We start from the raw sequence: 20,199 nt of genomic DNA, 5'->3' as shown, positions 1-20,199 counted from the left end.
ATGCACCCGCACTGAAATGATCTCATGGCTTTCAAGCCGTTTAAGCCTGTATTTATATATAGGGTGGCTCACGACGATATGCAAATATTTTAATACGTTATTCTACAATGAAAATTAAAGAAAAAAGTTCATACAAACATAGGTCGGCAAATGTTTAGTTACGGAGTTACGGCTAATAAAAGATTTTGCCGGAAATTTAGCAACTTCGCTAATATGAAGCCATCGCAAAACTGGACGAGGTTAAAGTAAAGCACGATTTCCATTTATTTTGTTTTTATTGGGCTGTTGAATCGAAAAAAACATGCAGGTCGACGACAAGCAATAGAAACTCTCACCCTGTGTGGGCGGGCATTAGCTTGCCGAAATATAAGCCCAGGATGGCTTCCATGAAGTGAAACTAAACGGTGAAGAAAACGAGAGGCCAATCCTGAGCGGTCCATGCGGCAAGATGTTGGGCCCATCTGTACCGCGCTCCATGGTGTCGAGGTTGCAAAGATGGACCTCGCCATGGACGTCCGGAGTGAAGTAGCGCATCATGGAGCCTATTGGGCACAGTTTGAGTCGTAACACGACGTCCTGTGGCTGCACGAAAATCATTACTCAACATGGTGGCGTTGCTGTCAGGGTTCCTCCAAGCCATAATCCATAGGTAGCGATCATCCATTGCAGTAGTATTCCTTGGGCGGCCTGAGCGAGGCATGTCATCGACATTTCCTGTCTGTCTGTATCTTGTCCATGTCCGAACAATGAGTGTTGCTTATGCCTTCAACCAGACAATCGTCGGAGACGTGTTTGCAGGCAACCCGGCCGGGCTGGACGCCTTAGACACACTGTCCAGCGAGTGCAGCAAGGTGTGGGTTGCCTGTTGTTTTAGGATGGCATTATATGGGGCCGACGTACGCCGCTGGAGGTCATGGAAGGCTCCGTAAGGGCTGTACGATACGTGAATGCCATCCTCCGACCGATAGTGCAACCATATCGGCTGCATATTGGCGAGGAATTCGTCTTCATGGACTCCAATTCGCGCCCCAATATTGCACACCTTGTGAATGGCTTCCTTCAGGATAACGACATCGTTCGACTAGAGTGGCCAGCATGTTCTCCAGACTTTAACCCTATCGAACATGCCTGGGATAGATTGAAAAGGGCTGTTTATGAAAGACGTGACCCACCAACCACTCTGAGGGATCCATGCTGTATCGCTGTTGAAGAGTGGGACTATCTGGACCAACAGTGCCTTGATGGATTTTTGGATAGTATGATATGACGAATATAGGAATGCATCAATGCAAGAGGACGTGCTACTGGGTATTAGAGGTACCGGGGTGTACAGCAATCTGGACCACCACCTCTGAAGGTCTCGCTGTGTGGTGATACAACATGCAATGTGTGATTTTCATTAGCAATAAAAAGGGGGGAAATGATGTTGATGTTGATCTCTATTTCAATTTTCTGTACAGGTTCCGGAACTCTCGGAACCGAGACGATGCAAAACTTTTTTTGATGTGTGTATATACGCATGGGAGGAACAATTTGTCTAAAAATTTAAATGCTCTGCTATCGTTGTTGATACTGAACACGAGACATAAATTGGAATCCACACGGCACAGCTCAGCATTTTCTTTCTAGCAGTTAGTTTAACAGAAAATTTAAAAACAATAGGAACTATGTACCTTGTCATTTAAAAAATGTATAGTCAGTATCCGTCTGGTTTTTATTAGAGTATCACGTTAAATTTAGAAGTAAGTGTATTAAAGACTTTTCGAGATTTTTGTTAACTTTGCCCATTTCTATATTAAACATATAGTCATATGCATTAAAACATAATATTCAGCAGACATCCTTCCGACTGTTCATTATGGTATCGTGCAAAAATTAGAATATATCTGTCAAAAACATTTCGAGACTTTTGTAACAACATTATCTATATATATATATATATATATATATATATATATATATATATATATATATATATATGAGGAAAATATCCAGCCTGTATCTTCCCGAACGTTTATTATTGTGCAAAGATATGAAGTAAACCATAAAAGAACTTTCTTATGAGTTTGACGCCACTTTACCTATTGAATTTTGACTCGGACGCCTATGGACACGTTGTAGGAGAGTACGGACAGGCAGTCATGCGAAGAATTTTTGAGCACGTTTTCCGAAAACTATGTTGAGCAGCTTGTTCGACAGCTCACACGCATGGTAACAATTTAGATCCTGTAGCTACAAACATCCCCGACCTTACCGATGGAGGCAGTATAGAGACAGTAGTTACTGACCATAATGTCATCATACCGACAATGGTCACTATAATTAACAAATCAATCAAGAAGACTAGGACAGTATTTTTTCAAGACAAATCAGACAAGCCATTGCTGGTATCCGATTTAGACAATGAATGGACATCATTTCGTTGCAGTATGACACAAGTATGAGGAAGGTGACGTTGTTTTCCAGGAACCTTGTTGAGAAAATTTAGAAAATCGGCATCTGATGCTGACTGCTGAACGATCCTCCTGCCACCAACGTAAATTACGCATAGGTATCACGATTGTGCGATAAATGAATGCTCATACGCAGGAACTTAGATAGCCGTTTCTCCTATTTGCGAGAGGAACAGGGAAGGAAATGGATAGTAGTGGCACAATACGACCTCCACCACGCACCGTACCATGTCTTGCGGAGTGTGGATGTACACGTAGATGTCAAAGTAAAACCTTGAACAATAACTTGTAATCACCTTTAGAGACTACATGTAGGAAGGTCAAAAACAGTCTGAAAAGCTTATAAGAATGTTTCATGGTCGCCTGTGCTGAAAAACAATTGTTAAGAAAAAGTATCGGAACGCTTCGTCGTTTACGAGTTAATATTGAAGTTAACCAGTCAGGCCGTTGTGGGCACATTTTCAAAGAGCCCGCGGTAGACTGTATCGCTATATTTGTTCTTCGATTTGATTCCTAAAAACGAACATGAAGACGATATAAAAATTGAACATGGAAGAGTAGAAAAAATCTAACCCCAGCCAAATGCTGAGCCGTCTCATACGCTATCATCTACGCTATGAAAAAAATTGCCACTAATTCAATCTGGCGTGCCGCTTGAATTGATGCGCGCAACGGCCTGATCGGCGAACTTCAATGATAATTAACTCTGAAGCGGCGCAACATATCGGATTTTTTTTCTTAACATCTATTTCTCGGCACAACACTGCAGCTTCCTTACGAGCTTTTCAGGCTGTTTCTGACCACCTTGCGTATTACACTCAAAAGTTGTCATTACAACCAAAACTGTCGTTCTCGTGAAATACTGGTCGTTTTAACTTCACTGTTCATTTTGTCTTTAGCTGCAGTTCGGCCGTATTATCGAATATAGGCCTATGCACATAGTATCACTGTGAACGAATTTTCCAAATAATCATAAAGAACTTGCTGTATCTCCCAGGCGGATTGTGATTTACACGGATAAATATGTACTGTTACTGCTACCAATGTAGTTCTACAAATATAGACTTAAGAACATGAAAGCCTCATAAAAATTATTTTTAGACCCAAAAAGAGGTTCAAATACGCAGAATCGTGCAACATGTTCAAATTTTTCATTAAAATATGTGTAAGCTATAGGCAAAGACGGGCAATACATAAAGTTTACAAGAATCTCGAGGGAAGCCCAAGAACGATGCTCTCCATTAAAAAGGGTGTAAGACGGAGTCGCAACGTTTTGTCCATTATGAAAATAAAAAATGATTTTAGAGTGGGATTAAATTTCTTCGTGAAAGAACATCAAGGATAAGTTTCACAAATGACTTGATACCGTCGATGAAAATTAAGAATTACATGGCCCATTGACTGGAACGAACAGTCTCATGAGCACAGAACACAGATTGACGGTGAACTGAAAAAAGAAAAAAGTAATGAGGACTAAGAGAAGTGTGATTATTGATAAACTTAATATCAAAATAGTTGAACACGAGGTGCGTGAACTGAAGAATTATGCTACTTCTGAAGCAAAATGTCACATGGACAAGGCTAAGAGTAATAAAAAAATGAAAATGAGTTAATCATTTGCATGTTTCCATGACGTCTTCTAAATGAACAAACGCTGACCTACCAGAACTGAACAGATCCACCAAAACACCAACATTTTACGGCACCTATCATCTTGAATGTATATGTATGTCTTTATACATTATTCAGACTCTATCAATCAGCATATTATTTTGTATCATAATGTGCTACTTCGAAATTTAAACAAACAAAAATACCAACACGCAGACATACAAATACACAAAGAAACACACATACAAACAAGAACACAAACAATCACACAAAGAAAGAAACGCACCAGCAAACTCACAAACAACCAAACAAAAACGCACAGAAACTATCATTATATACTAATAATTAAATTATTGTTTATACTCAAGTTTTACCACTATTGATATTCTAACGTGTCACTCTGATAACTCTATACTGCGTGTTTAGGTATGTAAACGTGATGGAAAAGGATCTGTGACAACTAGAGATATTTACATTTGTATTCATACACACAATCAAAAAATCTTTACGGTGATTTGAGAGTTGCTCCCAAACTGTATTTTAGTTTTACTATATTTTCTTTGCATTCCAAATTATTTTTTTTTTTTTTTGTTTTACTATGTTTCTTGTACTTATTAGTTTCTAGAAGCCATTTTCACTCCTTCATTGTTTACAAAGTTAGATGGTGTATGTAATGTATCACTACAAGGAATGGAACCTATGACCAATGGAGGTATTTTATCTCTTTACTTTGCTCCATGTTACCGCTCAGTCTTTAATTAAAGAGGTCTACAAAACAAAGTACCATGTTATTACTCTGAAATTGTTACACAACATGCACATCCTGTATTGATCATAAAATTCAAAATTTGGTAGTAAATAAACAGTGATCGATGACAGTAAACTTGTTGTTTCATTCGATACTGGAGTGTATCGAACAAAAAACTGAGGACTCTGGGTGCACATGCTACTCAGAGCCGTCGGCACTGGCAAAGAAACGTCAGTTCTGGTGACCACTTCAAACCAGTCAGAACGCCAACAAAAGAATGCGCGGCAGTAACTTGGAACATATAATTTTAACAAACTTGCGAAAACCAACAAGACAAAATTTATTATGCTTAGTGTATCCTATTATTCTTTTATCAAATATGTAAAATATCATATCTTGAGTTTTCAGTTAACAGTAAATGTAGTAGTCGAAAAAAAGTTCAGTACATTCTTTCTGTGACATTATTTCAAGTAATTCTACAATAAGGTAACTTCGTTTTCAGTTCTTTTTTTTCACTTTATTTCTCTCCTGTATTTTGTATAAGAATATTTTTTGCATAATCCGTTGCAGAGTTAGCCATGCAGCGTATTAAATGCAAAAAACTCAAAATTTTCTGCTTCTATATTGTTTCCAGGAGTCGAGTTGGCCAGTATCCGTCACCGTTCGTCTGTAAATTTCTTGTCCTACGTGTCTTACTGCCTTGGTGTGATTGCCATGGCATCAGTGGCTTGGTTTCTCAAAAATTGGACATACTTCACTCTGGTTGCGTCTATTCCTTGTTTCATTCCAGTACTGCTTCATAGGTGAGTATATCAAACATACAAACTGCTGAATTGATTTACACTGATTAACAAAAAAGGCCATTTGCTATATCATTTCACTGAGAGTTCCACAGTAATTTACTAATGAAAATTTATTTTGTAATAGTAATATTTTCCACTTAAATTTGTTTTCTTTTCAGAAGTTTGAATATAGTTCTAAAACACTACCATAATTTGTAAGTACAGTAAGAAATACAAATATTCCCTCAACAACCAAAATGTATTCTTTGATTTCATTTTTTTATCATTGGAACATGAATGACACCGGGACTGAAGAAACTTTTACCTCTCGTAATAGTCTCATCTCATTTCAAACTAAATTTATGTTAATTTTCGAGGCATCATTATATTTTGCTTGACTTCAAACGAATAGAGTCAATATTACTTACTTTAAGAATCTGGTATTAAATGAAGCGTAATTCTCACCATTGTCTTTTAAACATAACATTAATGTATGGCTGAATTTCAGATAAACTGGATTTGTCTTTGCATAATAGTTATTCTGTTGACTCCTAACGTTTTTATACTACTGATAAAGTGCAAACAATGTCAAGTATTTTTCAGTTTCTACATGAAAATAGTGTTCTTTGAGAAAGAGCAACATATACCTATAACCTGCTATGTATCCTTGGTTATGTTCCATAGAGGTATAAATACTCGCTTGTACTCTCATCTGTCAGAGAGAAGTGTCTAGTTATACTGTTACTTCATTGTAATGACATAAATCATTGTAGGCTAAAATTAAATCCACACATTTGTCACTAATTAACTGCGGTTTTGCGAGAATATCTCACAATGATGCGTAGTGCACCTATGGTTTCCCAGACGTTGAGTCTATTTGACGTCCCAGACTCTGATCTTGCATTATATAATACGGATGCACCAAATCAGACCTTATGACTCACACAGATTACTGAGGTCACTAAAATTGGTGCAAACGAGGAGGTCGCATTCGAAACAGACTTCGTCAGCAAAATAAAAAAATATGGGTGAAGTACGGTCTTCGCCATATGAGATTCACATTGTGGTCTCAGTATTTTGTGCGAAGTTCATTAATATGGATTCTTGTGAAAAACAGTTAGTTATACAATGCAGAAGAGGTATACAAAGAGAATCCTAGGTTTAACAAAGAGAGAAGGAGAAAAAAGAGAGAGATCCAGAAAAGGCTCCGGACATAAACTTTTCATTCCTTATACATATGGAAACAAACTTTTCAATGTAAGCGGTTTAGGCCTTCAAATAGTCCATTCGTAAGGGATAAGTTAGTACCAATCCCTTACATAGTTTCTCAAGATAATATTATTGCTTCCTAGTATATCATTGGATCGATTAATAGCAGACACCTGGACAGACGATAAATGAACAACCACATGTGTACAGTCTGAAATTTGCCTTGCCAAAAAAAACTAGAAAAGCCAGTGAATTTCTGAAATAAATTTTTTATGTCTGCGCGATAAAACCATTACAATAGGCAAAAGGCAAATAGGATATACATAGATTGCGTACTTAATATAACCAACCTATACACAGTACATAAAAGGTATACATAATAGGGATGCAGTTCTTCCGCTCAAAGTCTGTTTCGCAATGTTTCGCCCAATTTTTATATCTGAATTCAAGCTTGGTTTTAAAACATCAGCATCTGATCTTTACAGTCATTGTGCAAAATTATTTTTCCTTATCAAAAGCAATGAAAATCCAAAACAATCACTGATGTAAATCCAAAACAAGCAATGATGGGACAAAGAAGCGCACAAATTGCGTGCTAGTGCGTTTTATGGAGATCTTCGATAAAATCAACCACCAAATACAGTCATGTTATGTTCTGATGTGCAACAAGTACAGCCTCTTCCCAGCACCTCTATTCAAGAGATATACTACAGGAGACAAATAAGTCTGTATAATTTCTGATCTGTTGACGTTAAGGTAATATAAAATGTATATTATGCATCGACTGAATATCGAGCTGGTCTAGGTGCAACAGAGATATCCAGGACTCTGCTACATCAGTTGACTTCTCTATATTTGAAGAATAAGAAGAAAATTAGATTATTTTGTAATGGATGTGCAGCGCAAAAAATAAATAACCACATACTTTTCACTTTTGTTCATTTTCTACTGCTAGTAACAGCAACTGAAGAGATTGTAATTACGCATCCAGCGAGAGGTCATAGCTATTTGCCAGCAGACCGAGTGTTTGGTAACACTCTGAAAAGTTGTGGAAGGCGCCCACAATTGTTTCCAAAGAAGAGTATGTTAGTGTGTACAGAACAGTGGATAACGTTAGGTTGTGAGACATCGACTAGAAAGTGGATGGTGTCATTAGCTTGCAAAGTACTTCAAGAGATTAGAGAAAAATCTCTGAAATGGAACGAATAGACAGTAAATGTAGAGAATATGATAAACGACAAGGCCTCTGAATATTACAGATGTGAAAGCGAGACAAACATGTTTCAATCAGTACAGAAGAGTTTGGAACTCAAGAAAACTATGGGATTCCAGTCTACAGAAAACGCAGTCTTTTCATCCACTGTCGACTGAGAAAACTGAAGAAATGGATAGACTTATCGGCAAATTGTTTGGCGATAACTGGCATCAGCAGAACCATTTGGAATGCTACAATAGACTGTTGGTGAGTACTCCCACAGTAGGTGCTCCTCCTGAAGAAGTGTTGTGTGACTGTTTGGAATATGACGAGGGCTTCAAAATTTAAGATTTATTTTTATCTTCATAAAACCACAAAACATCCTTACTGCGCAAAGTACATTCAAGTTGGTAGGCATCATTTTTACGATAACTTTATTCTTTAAAATAATGTTTCAAACCTTATTAAAATACTATATAGTCAAAGAAATGTATTCCCTATTTATGTCCTCTCAGTTTAATCAGAACTGTTTGTATTACACTTAAGGCCATTAAAATTGCTGCACCACGAAGATGACGTGCTCCAGACGTGAAATTTAACCGACAGGAAGAAGATGATGTGACATGCAAATGATTAGCTTTTCAGGGCATTCACACAAGGTTGGCGCCGGTGGCGACACCTACAACGAGCTGACACGAGGAAAGTTTAAAACCGATTTCTCATACACAAACAGCAGTTGACCGGCGTTGCCAGATGGATGGTTGTTGTGATGCCTCGTGTAAGGTGAAGAAATGCGTACCATCACGTTTCCGACTTTGATAAAGGTCGGATGGTAGCCTATCGCGATTGCGGTTTATCGTATCGCGACATTGCTCCTCGCGTTGGTCGAGATAGAATTACTGTTAGCAGAATATGGAATCGGTGGGTTCAGGAGGGTAATACGGAACGCCGTGCTGGATCCCAACGGCCTGGTATCACTAGCAGTCGAGATGACAGGCATCTTATCGACATGGCTGTAACGGATCGTGCAGCCAGGTCTCGCTCCCTGAGTCAAGAGATGGGGACATTTGCAAGACAACAACCATCTGCACGAACAGTTCGACGACGTTTGCAGCAGCATGGACTATCAGCTCGTAGACCATGGCTGCGGTTACCCTTGACGCTGCATCACAGACAGGACCGCCTGCGATGGTCTACTCAACGACGGACCTGGGTGCACGAATGGCAAAACGTCATTTTTTCGGATGAATCCAGCTTCTGTTTACAGCACCATGATGGTCGCATCCGTGTTTGGCAACATTGCGGTGAACGCCCATTGGAAGCGTGTATTCGTCATCGCCATACTGGCGTATCACCCAGCGTGATGGTATGGGGTGCCATTGGTTACACGTTTCGGTCACCTCTTGTTCGCATTGACGGCACTTTGAACAGTGGACGTTACATTTCAGATGTGTTACGACCCTTGGCTCTACCCTTTATTCGATCCCTGTGAAAGTCTACGTTTCAACAGGCAAATGCACAACCGTATGTTGCAGATCCTGTACTGGCCTTTCCGGATACCGAAAATGTTCGACTGCTACCCTGGCTAGCACATTCTCCAGATCTCTCACCAATTGAAAAATTCTGGTCAATGGTGGCCGAGCAACTGGTTCGTCACAATATGCCAGTCACTACTCTTGATGAACTGTGGTGTCGTGTTGATGCCGCATGGGCAGCTGTACCTGTACACGCCATCCAAGCTCTGTTTGACTCAATGCCCAGGCGTATCAAGGCCGTTGTTACGGTCAGAGGTGGTTGTTCTGGGTACTGATTTCTCAGGATCTATGCATCCAAATTGCGTGAAAATGTAATCACATGACAGTTCTAGTATAATATATTTGTCGAATGAATACCCGTTTACCATCTGCATTTCTTCTTGATGTAGCAATTTTAATGGCCAGTAGTGCATTAATGATACACCGCTGTACTTTAATGTGGTTACTGTGTCTTGTTACATTCTTATAACCTACAAGTATACACTGATGCGCCAAAACATTATGACCAACTATTGAAAAGTGTGTTGATCCACTTCTGGGTCGCAACATGCAGCGCGGGTGGGTGGATTCGACAAGTACTCCATAGGTTTCCAGTGGATTGTGGCATCAGCCCCCTATGGACAAACCACTTCCCGTAATTTAAGGCAACTTGTTTGTGGGTGTGGAGCTGGTGCCCGATAGTGTCCCATCTCGATTTCAGTGGATTCAGATAAGCCGAATTTGATGCCCAAGACATCAACGTGAGTTCACTATCATGCACCTAAAACCATTGCAGCATGACTGTGGCCTGGTGGCACGGACAGTTATTCCTCTGGAAGACGCCATCGCTGCTCAGGAAGACATCGAGCATAAGGGGTTACAGGTGATCTGTAGTAATGTTCACGTTGCCCACAGCTGTCATGGTGCCTTCGATTACTAACGCAGATCTCATGGAAGCCCAAGTGAATGTCCCCCATAATATAACCCTCCTCCCTCCAGTCTGCGTTCGTGGCGCGCTGCATGTTTCGAGCAGTTGTTCGACTGGATGAGGGCGTATCTGGACACGACCATCGACCTTGCTTAACAATAAATGGGATTCATCCGAACAGCTGGCACGAGCCGATTGATCGGCGGTACAATCTCTTTTATTCCGTGACCACTGTAATCATAATCGTCGATGTTGTTGGGTCAGCATGGAAACACGTATTCTGCTGCGGAACACCATATTCAGCACTGTATGCTGAATTTTGTGGAGCGGGGAAGCCTCCGATCCGTTCGTTCTGTGATGAGGTATGAACGTCCAATTTCTTGTCACCTACTCTTGGTTTCAGCATTCTTCGACCACTTTCCATAGGTGCTCACGACAGTAGCAAGTGAACAGCTTCCTCGAGGGCACTGTACCACAAAAATCTGGCATCCAAAAGTCACTTAAATCCGACGATTTCCGCATTTGCGCGAGTTATCGTCGCTGGAATGATTCTTCATTCTTCTCTGCTCCGCTCAAATACACTACTGGCCATTAAAATTGCTACACGAACAAGAAATGCAGATGACAAACGGGTATTCATTGGACAAATATATTATACTAGAACTGACATGTGATAACATTTTCACGCAATTTGGGTGCATAGATCCTGAGAAATCAGTACCCAGAACAACCACCTCTGACCGTAACAACGGCCTTGATACGCCTGAGCATTGAGTCAAAGAGAGCTTGGATGTCGTTACAAGTACAGCTGCCCATGCAGCTTCAACACGATAGCACTGTTCATCCAGAGTAGTGACTGGCGTATTGTGACGAGCCAGTTGCTCGGCCATCATTGACCCGATGATTTCATTTGGTGAGAGATCTGGAGAATGTGCTAGCCAGGGTAGCAGTCGAACATTTTCTGCATCCAGAAAGGCCCGTATAGGACCTGCAACATGCGGTCGTGCATTATCTTGCTGAAATGTAGGGTTTCGCAAGGATCGAATGAAGGGTAGAGCCATGTGTCGTAATACATCTTCCCACTTCTCCCTCGCTGTCTCATCCTCCCTCCCCCTGTCTCTGGGCGTCACAAACAAGATTACGTACGGTTTCGTCTCAGAAGAGCTGCGAAAACAGTCATGCTTAAGAAGACAGTTTGCTTCCTTCACTCTATTATCAGCATACTGTTGCAATATTTTCTTGATGTCGAGGTTGTCTTACACCACAGCCAGTAAGCACGACTTTCAAGAGAATCAGCGGCTCCAGTCAGTAACTGAAGCTCTCGTACTTCTGACATCCATGACCATCTTCCACATTCAAAGTGGGTCTTTACGAGGCATGTCCTGAGACATAAACCGTGGGCGTGATGCCACCACACCTTAATTTTTGTCTAAGAGATGTGTTACTCGGCAGTGGGCAAAGTAGCCTTTGCTGTGGTTTTTACCCAATTTCACCGATTGCTCCAAGTACGCTATCCCATCAGAAGTATGCGAACACCTCCTATGTAATGCTGGGTTGACCAGTAGATGTCACCACAGGCGGATCCGCCATTATAAAAGGTGGCGGGGAGCCTTTTGTTGTCGGAAGAGAAGCAGCAACCTCAGAGTCGTTCGGTAAGGACAGATCAGTGATTTAGAATGTCGACTAGTCATTGGACGTTATGTATCAAGTACATCATGAATTTGTCTACCTTTCAAAAGTGTCCATGTCGACTATTGGTGATGTGAATGCGAAGCTGAAAATCGAAGGAACAACCACCGCAAAACCAATACCAGGCAGAGCATATTTGCTGACAGAGAGGGTGGTTGTAGAAAATCGCATGAAACTGGCGGAGCGAATCACTAGTGAGTTCCAAAGTGCTACTGGCTGTCCAGCTATCATCATGACTCTGCGTAGGGAGTTAAAAAGAATCCTGCATAATGGTCGAGCAGTCAGTGCTAAGTGACACTTGAGGTAGTACAAATGGCGATGTCACTGGCCAATAGATAGCTGAAAACAAATGACGTGAAGTGATGAATGACGCTGTTACTTACGGCAATCTGATGGAAGCCTTTTGATTTGGCAAATGCCTAGAGAGCATCACCTACCATCATGCGTTGTGCCTACTGTGAAGCACGGAGCACGCGGTGTTACGTTTTGGTGTTGTTCTTGGTGCTTATAGTGTGCCCCCCTTATTGTGCTTAACAAATCGATAACTGCGTACTGCGCATAGTAGAGGATCTGTCCTTACAATGACTGTATCACCATGACAATCCATCCTTTCATAAAGCACCATTGTCATGCAATAGTGTGTAGATAATAACATTCCAGAAATGGAGCGGCCAGCCCAGAGTCCCGGCCTGAATTCAGTGGAACACCTCTGGGAGAAGTTAGAATATCGACTTCGCTCCAGACGCCAACGTCGAACATGGGCAGCATCATCGATTGCCACTTTTGAAGGGAATGGGCTGCCATTCCTTCACAGATATTCAGACATCCCACTGAAAGTGTCTCCAGCACATATCAAGCCGTCATAAAAGTATACACACCACATTTTGAAGTCCACTAATAAGTTACACAAACAATGGCTTTACCTCCTTAACGAAAGTAGTTATTCTCCCCAACCAAGCAATAAATACAGTGGATCAATGGTAGAGACATAAATTTTAGGAGACAGCAACTGTTTTTGACTGACTAAATGTTGGCCTGAATTTCCTGAACTTTACAATCGGATTTGTATTCTCCAAGTTGCATGTTGGTAGCTGAGACATTTTACTCATAATTCGATGTTATCCCCACAGGTTATCATAACCGTCATTCTCACCCCGCTTGGTTATTGAGTTCAACGTTAAGATCTTAGCTTTAAGTTTGCATTATGATAGATACGTTATTCAGCACATTAATTTAATTAATGCTACTCTAAAGACAGCAGGTTCGATTTCTGGGGAAAAAATTTATTCTTCTAAGATTAGTTGACAACGGGAGGGGACGTCGTGGCGTACATTTCATGATCATAAGATTGAGCGAATACTCTGAGATAAACACCAGGCCTCTGATATTTCATATGAGTATGTTGGCAGTGGCCCTTGTGTCAGATAAGCACGTTAAACACGTTAGCTTATTTTTTGCTGTTTAACAGATATAGACTATTTGCAGGCCCCTTTATTCCATTTTCTCTGTAACTCGAGACAACAGAAACCCGCTAGCACTCTCCGAAAAGTTTGATGCACGACAAAGCTATACACTTGACTCGTTACCGTAGGAGTGGAAGAGGTATTCTACATTATGTTCTGCTAACATTCAAGATTTGTATCCCTAGGGCATTAATTACTAGTGTTCTATTGTTTTTCTTGTTAAACGCTTATGTTATTCCACTTCTCCAATCAGTACCACCTACAGGAACTGCAGCTAATATGTAAATAAAATAATTGTGTGCAGTTCGGGTTCGCGCCATAGTTTTTTCGCGAAAACGTCGGGATGAAATCGTAACAAGCGTTTCGTATTAATATGGAAATTATTTATGATCTCTTTAAAACAATGGCTACACATAGCAGTATAAAGCTTACAAAATAGAAAAATCAAAAGGTAATCGCATATAACTTCAGTTGACAACACTACGATATTTCGTGGTCGTGATGGGATTGTCACGTTCACATCTACCTGTAAATTATTACTGTTTTCTGTATTGCCTTCCAATGACGCCTATAGATGATCTGTAGAGGTTCAGACAGTCACAGACCACTGTGTGCCCCATGGGCGAACTATGTCGTAGTTTTGCGCCGTTTCGTTGTATCCTTCTTGACACTGCCTTAGCTATTGCATTAACTCAGAACTGGACTTCTTAGGCTTTTTGGATTTCTTTCGACGCAAGATTTCTTCTGACTTGTGCTTTCTACAATTACAACCATAATTACAAGTCATATGAGACGACATTTTTCATTATTTTGTAATTTTCTATTTAATACCGATCTTCTCTTATATAAAGGGGCATATTTTTGTTGCCTCTGTCTGTGTGCTAATAGTGTTCCACAAGTTGTTCATAGTAACATCAGAATTACTATTTTGCTTGAATATTTTCCCACTCTACAACGGTTTATAACTCTACAGAAAGCTAGTTCTTAACAATGACGCGCATGCACCTACAATGACACGGTAACATCACACGCAGGACAAATACTGCGCGACAAACGCATACAAACACTATCTGTCTGTTGGGGGCTCACTCATTCTTTACGCATTATTACTCATAGTTATTAGAGAATCAAATCTAAACAGTATTTTTTCACACAAGCAAGTCTGATCTAATCTCACTGTAACGAGCGTATAGACGTTTTCACGTCAGAATGAATAACAGTTTGTTCATCTTCTATGCGTTCCTGTATTACTCACCCCATTGTGATGAATCTTCGGTGAGTCGTTGCACGAACGCCGGTGAAGGTTAGTGTGGCAGTAACAACCACTTGCTGCCCGCAGGAGTGAGGATGAAAGGTAGAGACGTAGCAGCTTAATTGAGGAACGTCCGGAATAACTTCAATCAAATCTACTGTGTGTCTAAGTGACAATTTTTATAAAAAGAATTGTGGGGGCAATACATCCAAACAACCCCTAGCAATGCGGATGGCACTGAGTAGAAGTGACACGTAAAAATATTCGATAACGACCAATATTAACATAAAATCCTTAGTTTTCGGGTTTGCCAGATCTAGTGGTGATTGTCACCATGACGTTCAATCCCTAGGGTGTGGGGTAGTGGTGGAGGGGGGGGGGGGGGAGGGGCGCTAAATATGCAACTACCTAGAAAGAAAAAGAGGCATTGCAAAGCCTGATGGGCACAGCTAGTACTGATTAAAATAGGACACAGTTTACACAGTACGTAGAATTTGAGTTTTATTACGCTAGCGTCGGCTATTCGTCACAGATATCTCTCAAAATTCGTACGAGCTGTAGAGCATCGTGAGAAGGAGGAGCGAAGTGTTTACAATTATTTCATTCAACGGCGCCTCGAATGTGACAACAGTGTCCGGTAAGCTTCCCTCTCAAAATTAAATACTTTCTTGTAGGATAACAATGGCATATTTAGTACTGAATTAATTTATTTACTTGTTAATATAGGATCTAAAGTAACTTGAACTTCTCGTGATGGTTTCGCCCACAGATTACTAAAGTGTAACAAATAGAAATTTTTGAAACTTATGATAACTTTGTGCTACTTATTTTGAAGGTATCTGCCTGAGTCACCGCGATGGCTGATAAATATAGGGCGCACGAAAGAGGCTTTCGAGGTCGTGGAACGTATAGCGCGCACAAACGGAAAAGCTTTGTCCCCTGACATCAAGAAGAAAATTGAATTTCTTTCTCAGCAAATATCAAAGAACATGGGCATTAAAACCATCATAAGCAACAAGACTCTCCTCAAAAATACTGTTTTACTTGTGCTGAGCAGGTGAGTGGAGCAAAATTTTACATTTGTTAGCTTGTACTGTGTTAAGTATCATTAGCTTACAATACGCCTAAAATATAGACTCTCATTCTTCGTTAGATAATTAAATAGTTCCTGTTGATAAAGTAATTAAAATGGTTGCTCAATAAATGATGCTTCACCACTTATCCCCAGAATATATCCATTCTTAAGAGTTAGCATTTAGTTGCAATATCAGTCAACATTTTATTTACATTGAAACATGCCCTTAGAAAAATTAAGAAATGACTGTGCTGGTAAACCTCTACGTTATTTGATTTTCAAACAGCTGAGCAAAACTGAACGTAGTCAGACGTTTCTCTCTGTACTTATTCTGATCTAGAGTAAACTGACACACAATATTTTTATTTATTTTAGTGCAACACAAAGTTGATTTTCAATAATCCCTACAAAAAAATGGCCCTAACTAACAATAACCTATGCCCTTCATGAATCACTTACCTCACAAAAATCTTCGTTACTCAAACTACTGCAATACTGCGTGCACCAATACTGCCAGCTAAATAAATGATTCTAAGTACTGAAGGCACTAACTACCGATAGGTATAGTTAGCAAATGAAAAATTTTGATAGAGAAAAAACAATTTATTTACCTTAATAGTGTTCAAAAGCCGTAATATATATATGTATATATATATATATATATATATATCAGTTCATGACATCCAGTCTCACAAATTTCCTTTTTCTGACGGACACACATCCTGATCGTCCGCTCTCAAAACTCTGTCATCTCTCTCCGCACATCCACCACTGCTGGCGGCTCACCTCCAACTGCGCAACGCTACGCGCTGTTCACATCCAATTGCGCAACACTACAATAGCGAATATTCCAGCAATACCAACCAGCCACAGACTGCACACAGCACAGTCAGTGATTTTCATATAGAGCGCTAAGTGGCGTTACGAACATAAAAACCTAAACAGCCTACTTACAACACGAACTATTGATCTGCACACTTTCCATTATGTTCTGTGATCTTATGTCGGAGTTCTATAAGACCATGTATTTCCTGTTGGTAAGAGTTCTGGTCCTGTGTTCGAAGCCATGTTTCCACTCCATCAATTGCGCTCTCATCGTCGTCAAAGCGTGTCCCACAAAGAGAATCCTGGAGTGGTTCAAACATATCGAAGTACAATGGCGCCAGATCTGGACTGTATGAAGGATGAAGCAATTTGGTGATTTATTTTGGCTTCCTTCTGCCCGAGCACTTCGGCAACGGATTTGGATTTATCCATAGTCATCAGAGATGGCTGCGATTAATGCTTGACCTTTCTGGCAGTATATTCACGAGAAAAACAGTGTCACTGTCACAAATGATTGTCATCATGACTTTGCCAACAGAGTGAACTGCCTTTAATTTCTTCTTTTTTGGTGATTGCCACACCAGCTACTGCCTTTTAGTTTCCAGCTCAAGGGGATGCACCCAGGTTTCGTCACCTGCACTGATTCGTTATAGAAAGACCTCTCCTTTGGCATCCAATTACTCCAACAGTTGATATGAAATGGCTTTCCGTTCAATCTTGTGGTCTGTTGCGAGCATTTGTAGAACCCAGCCTGAGCACACTTTTGAATAACGAAGAGTCTCAACATTCCACACCCACTTCCATTGCTCACCAGTAGCTATCGACCAAACTGTCCAGTTCTGAAACACTGGTCTGCGCAAGCAACGCCTTCCGCGCCATTCAGCATTACGAAACAGTGGCTGTGACAAGACTTCCCGGATTTGACCGATCACGTAACTGGAATACTGCACTTTCCTTTACCATCTCCAACAGTATTACTAACAATTACACCATTACCGTACACTGTACCGAAATGTTTATGGATTCCACCACGGTTTCCTTTTCCACAACCAAGAATTCAACTGCAGCACTTTGACTGTAAAGAATACCTTGAGTAGACGGCATCTGGAATGATCACTTTGCCATCTGTCAGAACTGCTAGAAACTTCACATGCGTTCAAAATTAATATTAAATCATAATCACCCAAAAGAATTACAAAAATTCGGCCCTTGTTAATTGAACGCTGATCGCATATACATAGCTCCATCAAGGCTTGGGATATTTAAATCACGATCTATAATGCACCAAGAGCAAATTGTCGTGAAACTGCCTTCTCCTGCAGATCTTCGACTATCAGACTTCGTTACAGTAACGGTTGGTCTGAATCCATAACAACTGCCAGGTCAAAGCACTAGCTATTGACGCTTGTAATACGTAGCCAGCAGGCGCTTAGCTCTTCCGGCTGCACTAGGGTCGTAAATGACTGTATGGTTGCCCTGATAACGGATCGTATTATAACAGCCTCCACGTTCGGCAAAAGGATAAATGCAGGGCTTCTAGGTCATAGTTCAAGTGTCGGTACCTAGTCGGCATTACAGTTATCGAACAACACAAACCTAGCAGTGGCGGAAAATTCAACAATGCAAGATTCAAATGGTGAGAAATTAAAAAAAAGCAACGTGGCGATAGCACTACAGTCGCCAAACACCAAGCGCAGTGGTGGGAAAATTTAAAAATACAAGATGGAAGTCGTGGAAAATTTAAAAGAAATTCAGAATGACGATATTGGAAAAATTAAAAAAAAAAAGAATGCAAAGGCGACTCTAGCCCAGTTATGCTTTGCAGGCCCACTGATGCTGCAATCAAAAATGTTCAAATGTATCCAAATGATCTGAATTTTTGTTTTTAAACACGTTCGAAAGTATCCAGACCATGTGTGTCACTGTTTATAAAAAAGTACACAAGCACACATGTGCACACACAAACACACACGCACACACACGCACACACACACAGACACATTCACATACACACACACACACACAAACAAATCAAATTCCAGTATTTTACCAATCATTAAAATGAAACAAGAAAACATAGCAGTCATTATGATAAACCGAACAGTTAGCCTGTAGCCGTCATTTTGAAACGTAGCTGAATTATCTGAAGTTTCTTGCACCATTTCAAAGGCATCCAAAGGATCTGAATTTTGCGTAAATTTACGCCATGTTCAAATATGTCTGAATGATATGAATTTTACATAAATTGGCGCCATTTTAAAAAGTATCTGAATGATATGAAGCATAAATTAACATACAGGCCACAGTTTCATTCTTTTCTCTTCCATTACTCTATTAAATACAAGCACAGTTATCAAAATTAATACAATAATTCTATTTACGTAAATTGTCATCTTTACTTATACCTCACTTCATGCACATCTACACAGTTCGACGAACGCGTTGTAAGTTCTAATAGGGTTAACATGCTACGGAAATACATACCTCAAACTATCTTCATATTGTTTGAAAAGAATTATTACATTAGCATTGTCTCTATTTAACTTTTTGGGAACTCTGCTGCATGTTTGTCATAGATAAAAGCTGTCTACGCCATAATGGTGACCCATAGGAAAGTATGCCTTGAGATAATCTCGCTCATCTCAAGCAAGGTTATAAAAAAGACAAATGGAAAACAGTACACTTCATCAAGCGATATTAAGTCCTTCTTGGTTGAAAATGTGAAATATCCAAACTATTTGAGTTTTCGAGTAAATGTCACAGATGTTCATAACTTAATTGATGACGCAATTTGAAAGTATACCTACGATTTTTAAATTTGAGATCGTCGTCAAGATTAATAATATAATTCATTTCTCCGTAGTTGGAAGAACAAGATACTATACATGTAATTATGTCGGGAAGCAGGTTGTAATTTGTGTGTCTTTGTGGCTGGAATCCACATTTGTCAATTACAGTACTGGTGGCAAGTTGAAGTCCACGCTCCTTGAGTCGCTTTTTCAAACACACTCCGGATTCAGATGTTTTAACATGATACTTAGAACTTCTTCGTATGCAGGAGCTTGGGTGCGAATGCGTTCCACTCTTTAACCTTGTTTCTAACTTTAATGAAATTTTAAAAAAAATTTAAAAAATAAATAGTCACCTTTTTTTAAAAAAATTTGCTTTTTGTTATTTTATTCTTTCTTTCTGTACGTACGAACTTTGTTGTAGAACCTCTAATTTACGTGTGGTAACAAAAATTCATTTAGACAGAATTAACTACATTTAAAATTACGTGAACTTAGTCAACCCTCTCATGCTGATAAATTCATATTAACTGATTAAGAATTTTTAGTTGAGAATTAAATGCTTTACATAATTCGATCTTGGCACACATTTTCTAAATGCAGTGGTTTTTTTTTTAAATATTTACTGAATTCCTTCCCGGCGTTAGCTATGGAACACAAGACTGT

The 20,199-nt window shown here is 39.9% G+C and overlaps 1 protein-coding gene across 1 annotated transcript in view; it reads left to right on the top strand.

The window, feature by feature from the left end:
• The window catches only part of LOC124607012 (solute carrier family 22 member 7-like), a 121,283-nt gene that overhangs the window by 80,144 nt on the left and 20,940 nt on the right, over positions 1-20,199 (top strand). Inside the window, exons 5-6 of the mRNA XM_047139166.1 lie at positions 5,447-5,615; positions 15,680-15,901. Coding sequence (XP_046995122.1) covers positions 5,447-5,615; positions 15,680-15,901 — 391 coding nt within the window. The remainder of the gene's footprint in view (positions 1-5,446; positions 5,616-15,679; positions 15,902-20,199) is intronic.

Source organism: Schistocerca americana, chromosome 3 (genome assembly GCF_021461395.2).
Source record: "Schistocerca americana isolate TAMUIC-IGC-003095 chromosome 3, iqSchAmer2.1, whole genome shotgun sequence".
Classification (NCBI taxonomy): Eukaryota; Metazoa; Arthropoda; class Insecta; order Orthoptera; family Acrididae; genus Schistocerca; species Schistocerca americana.
This window is presented reverse-complemented; position numbering and strand designations above follow the sequence as displayed.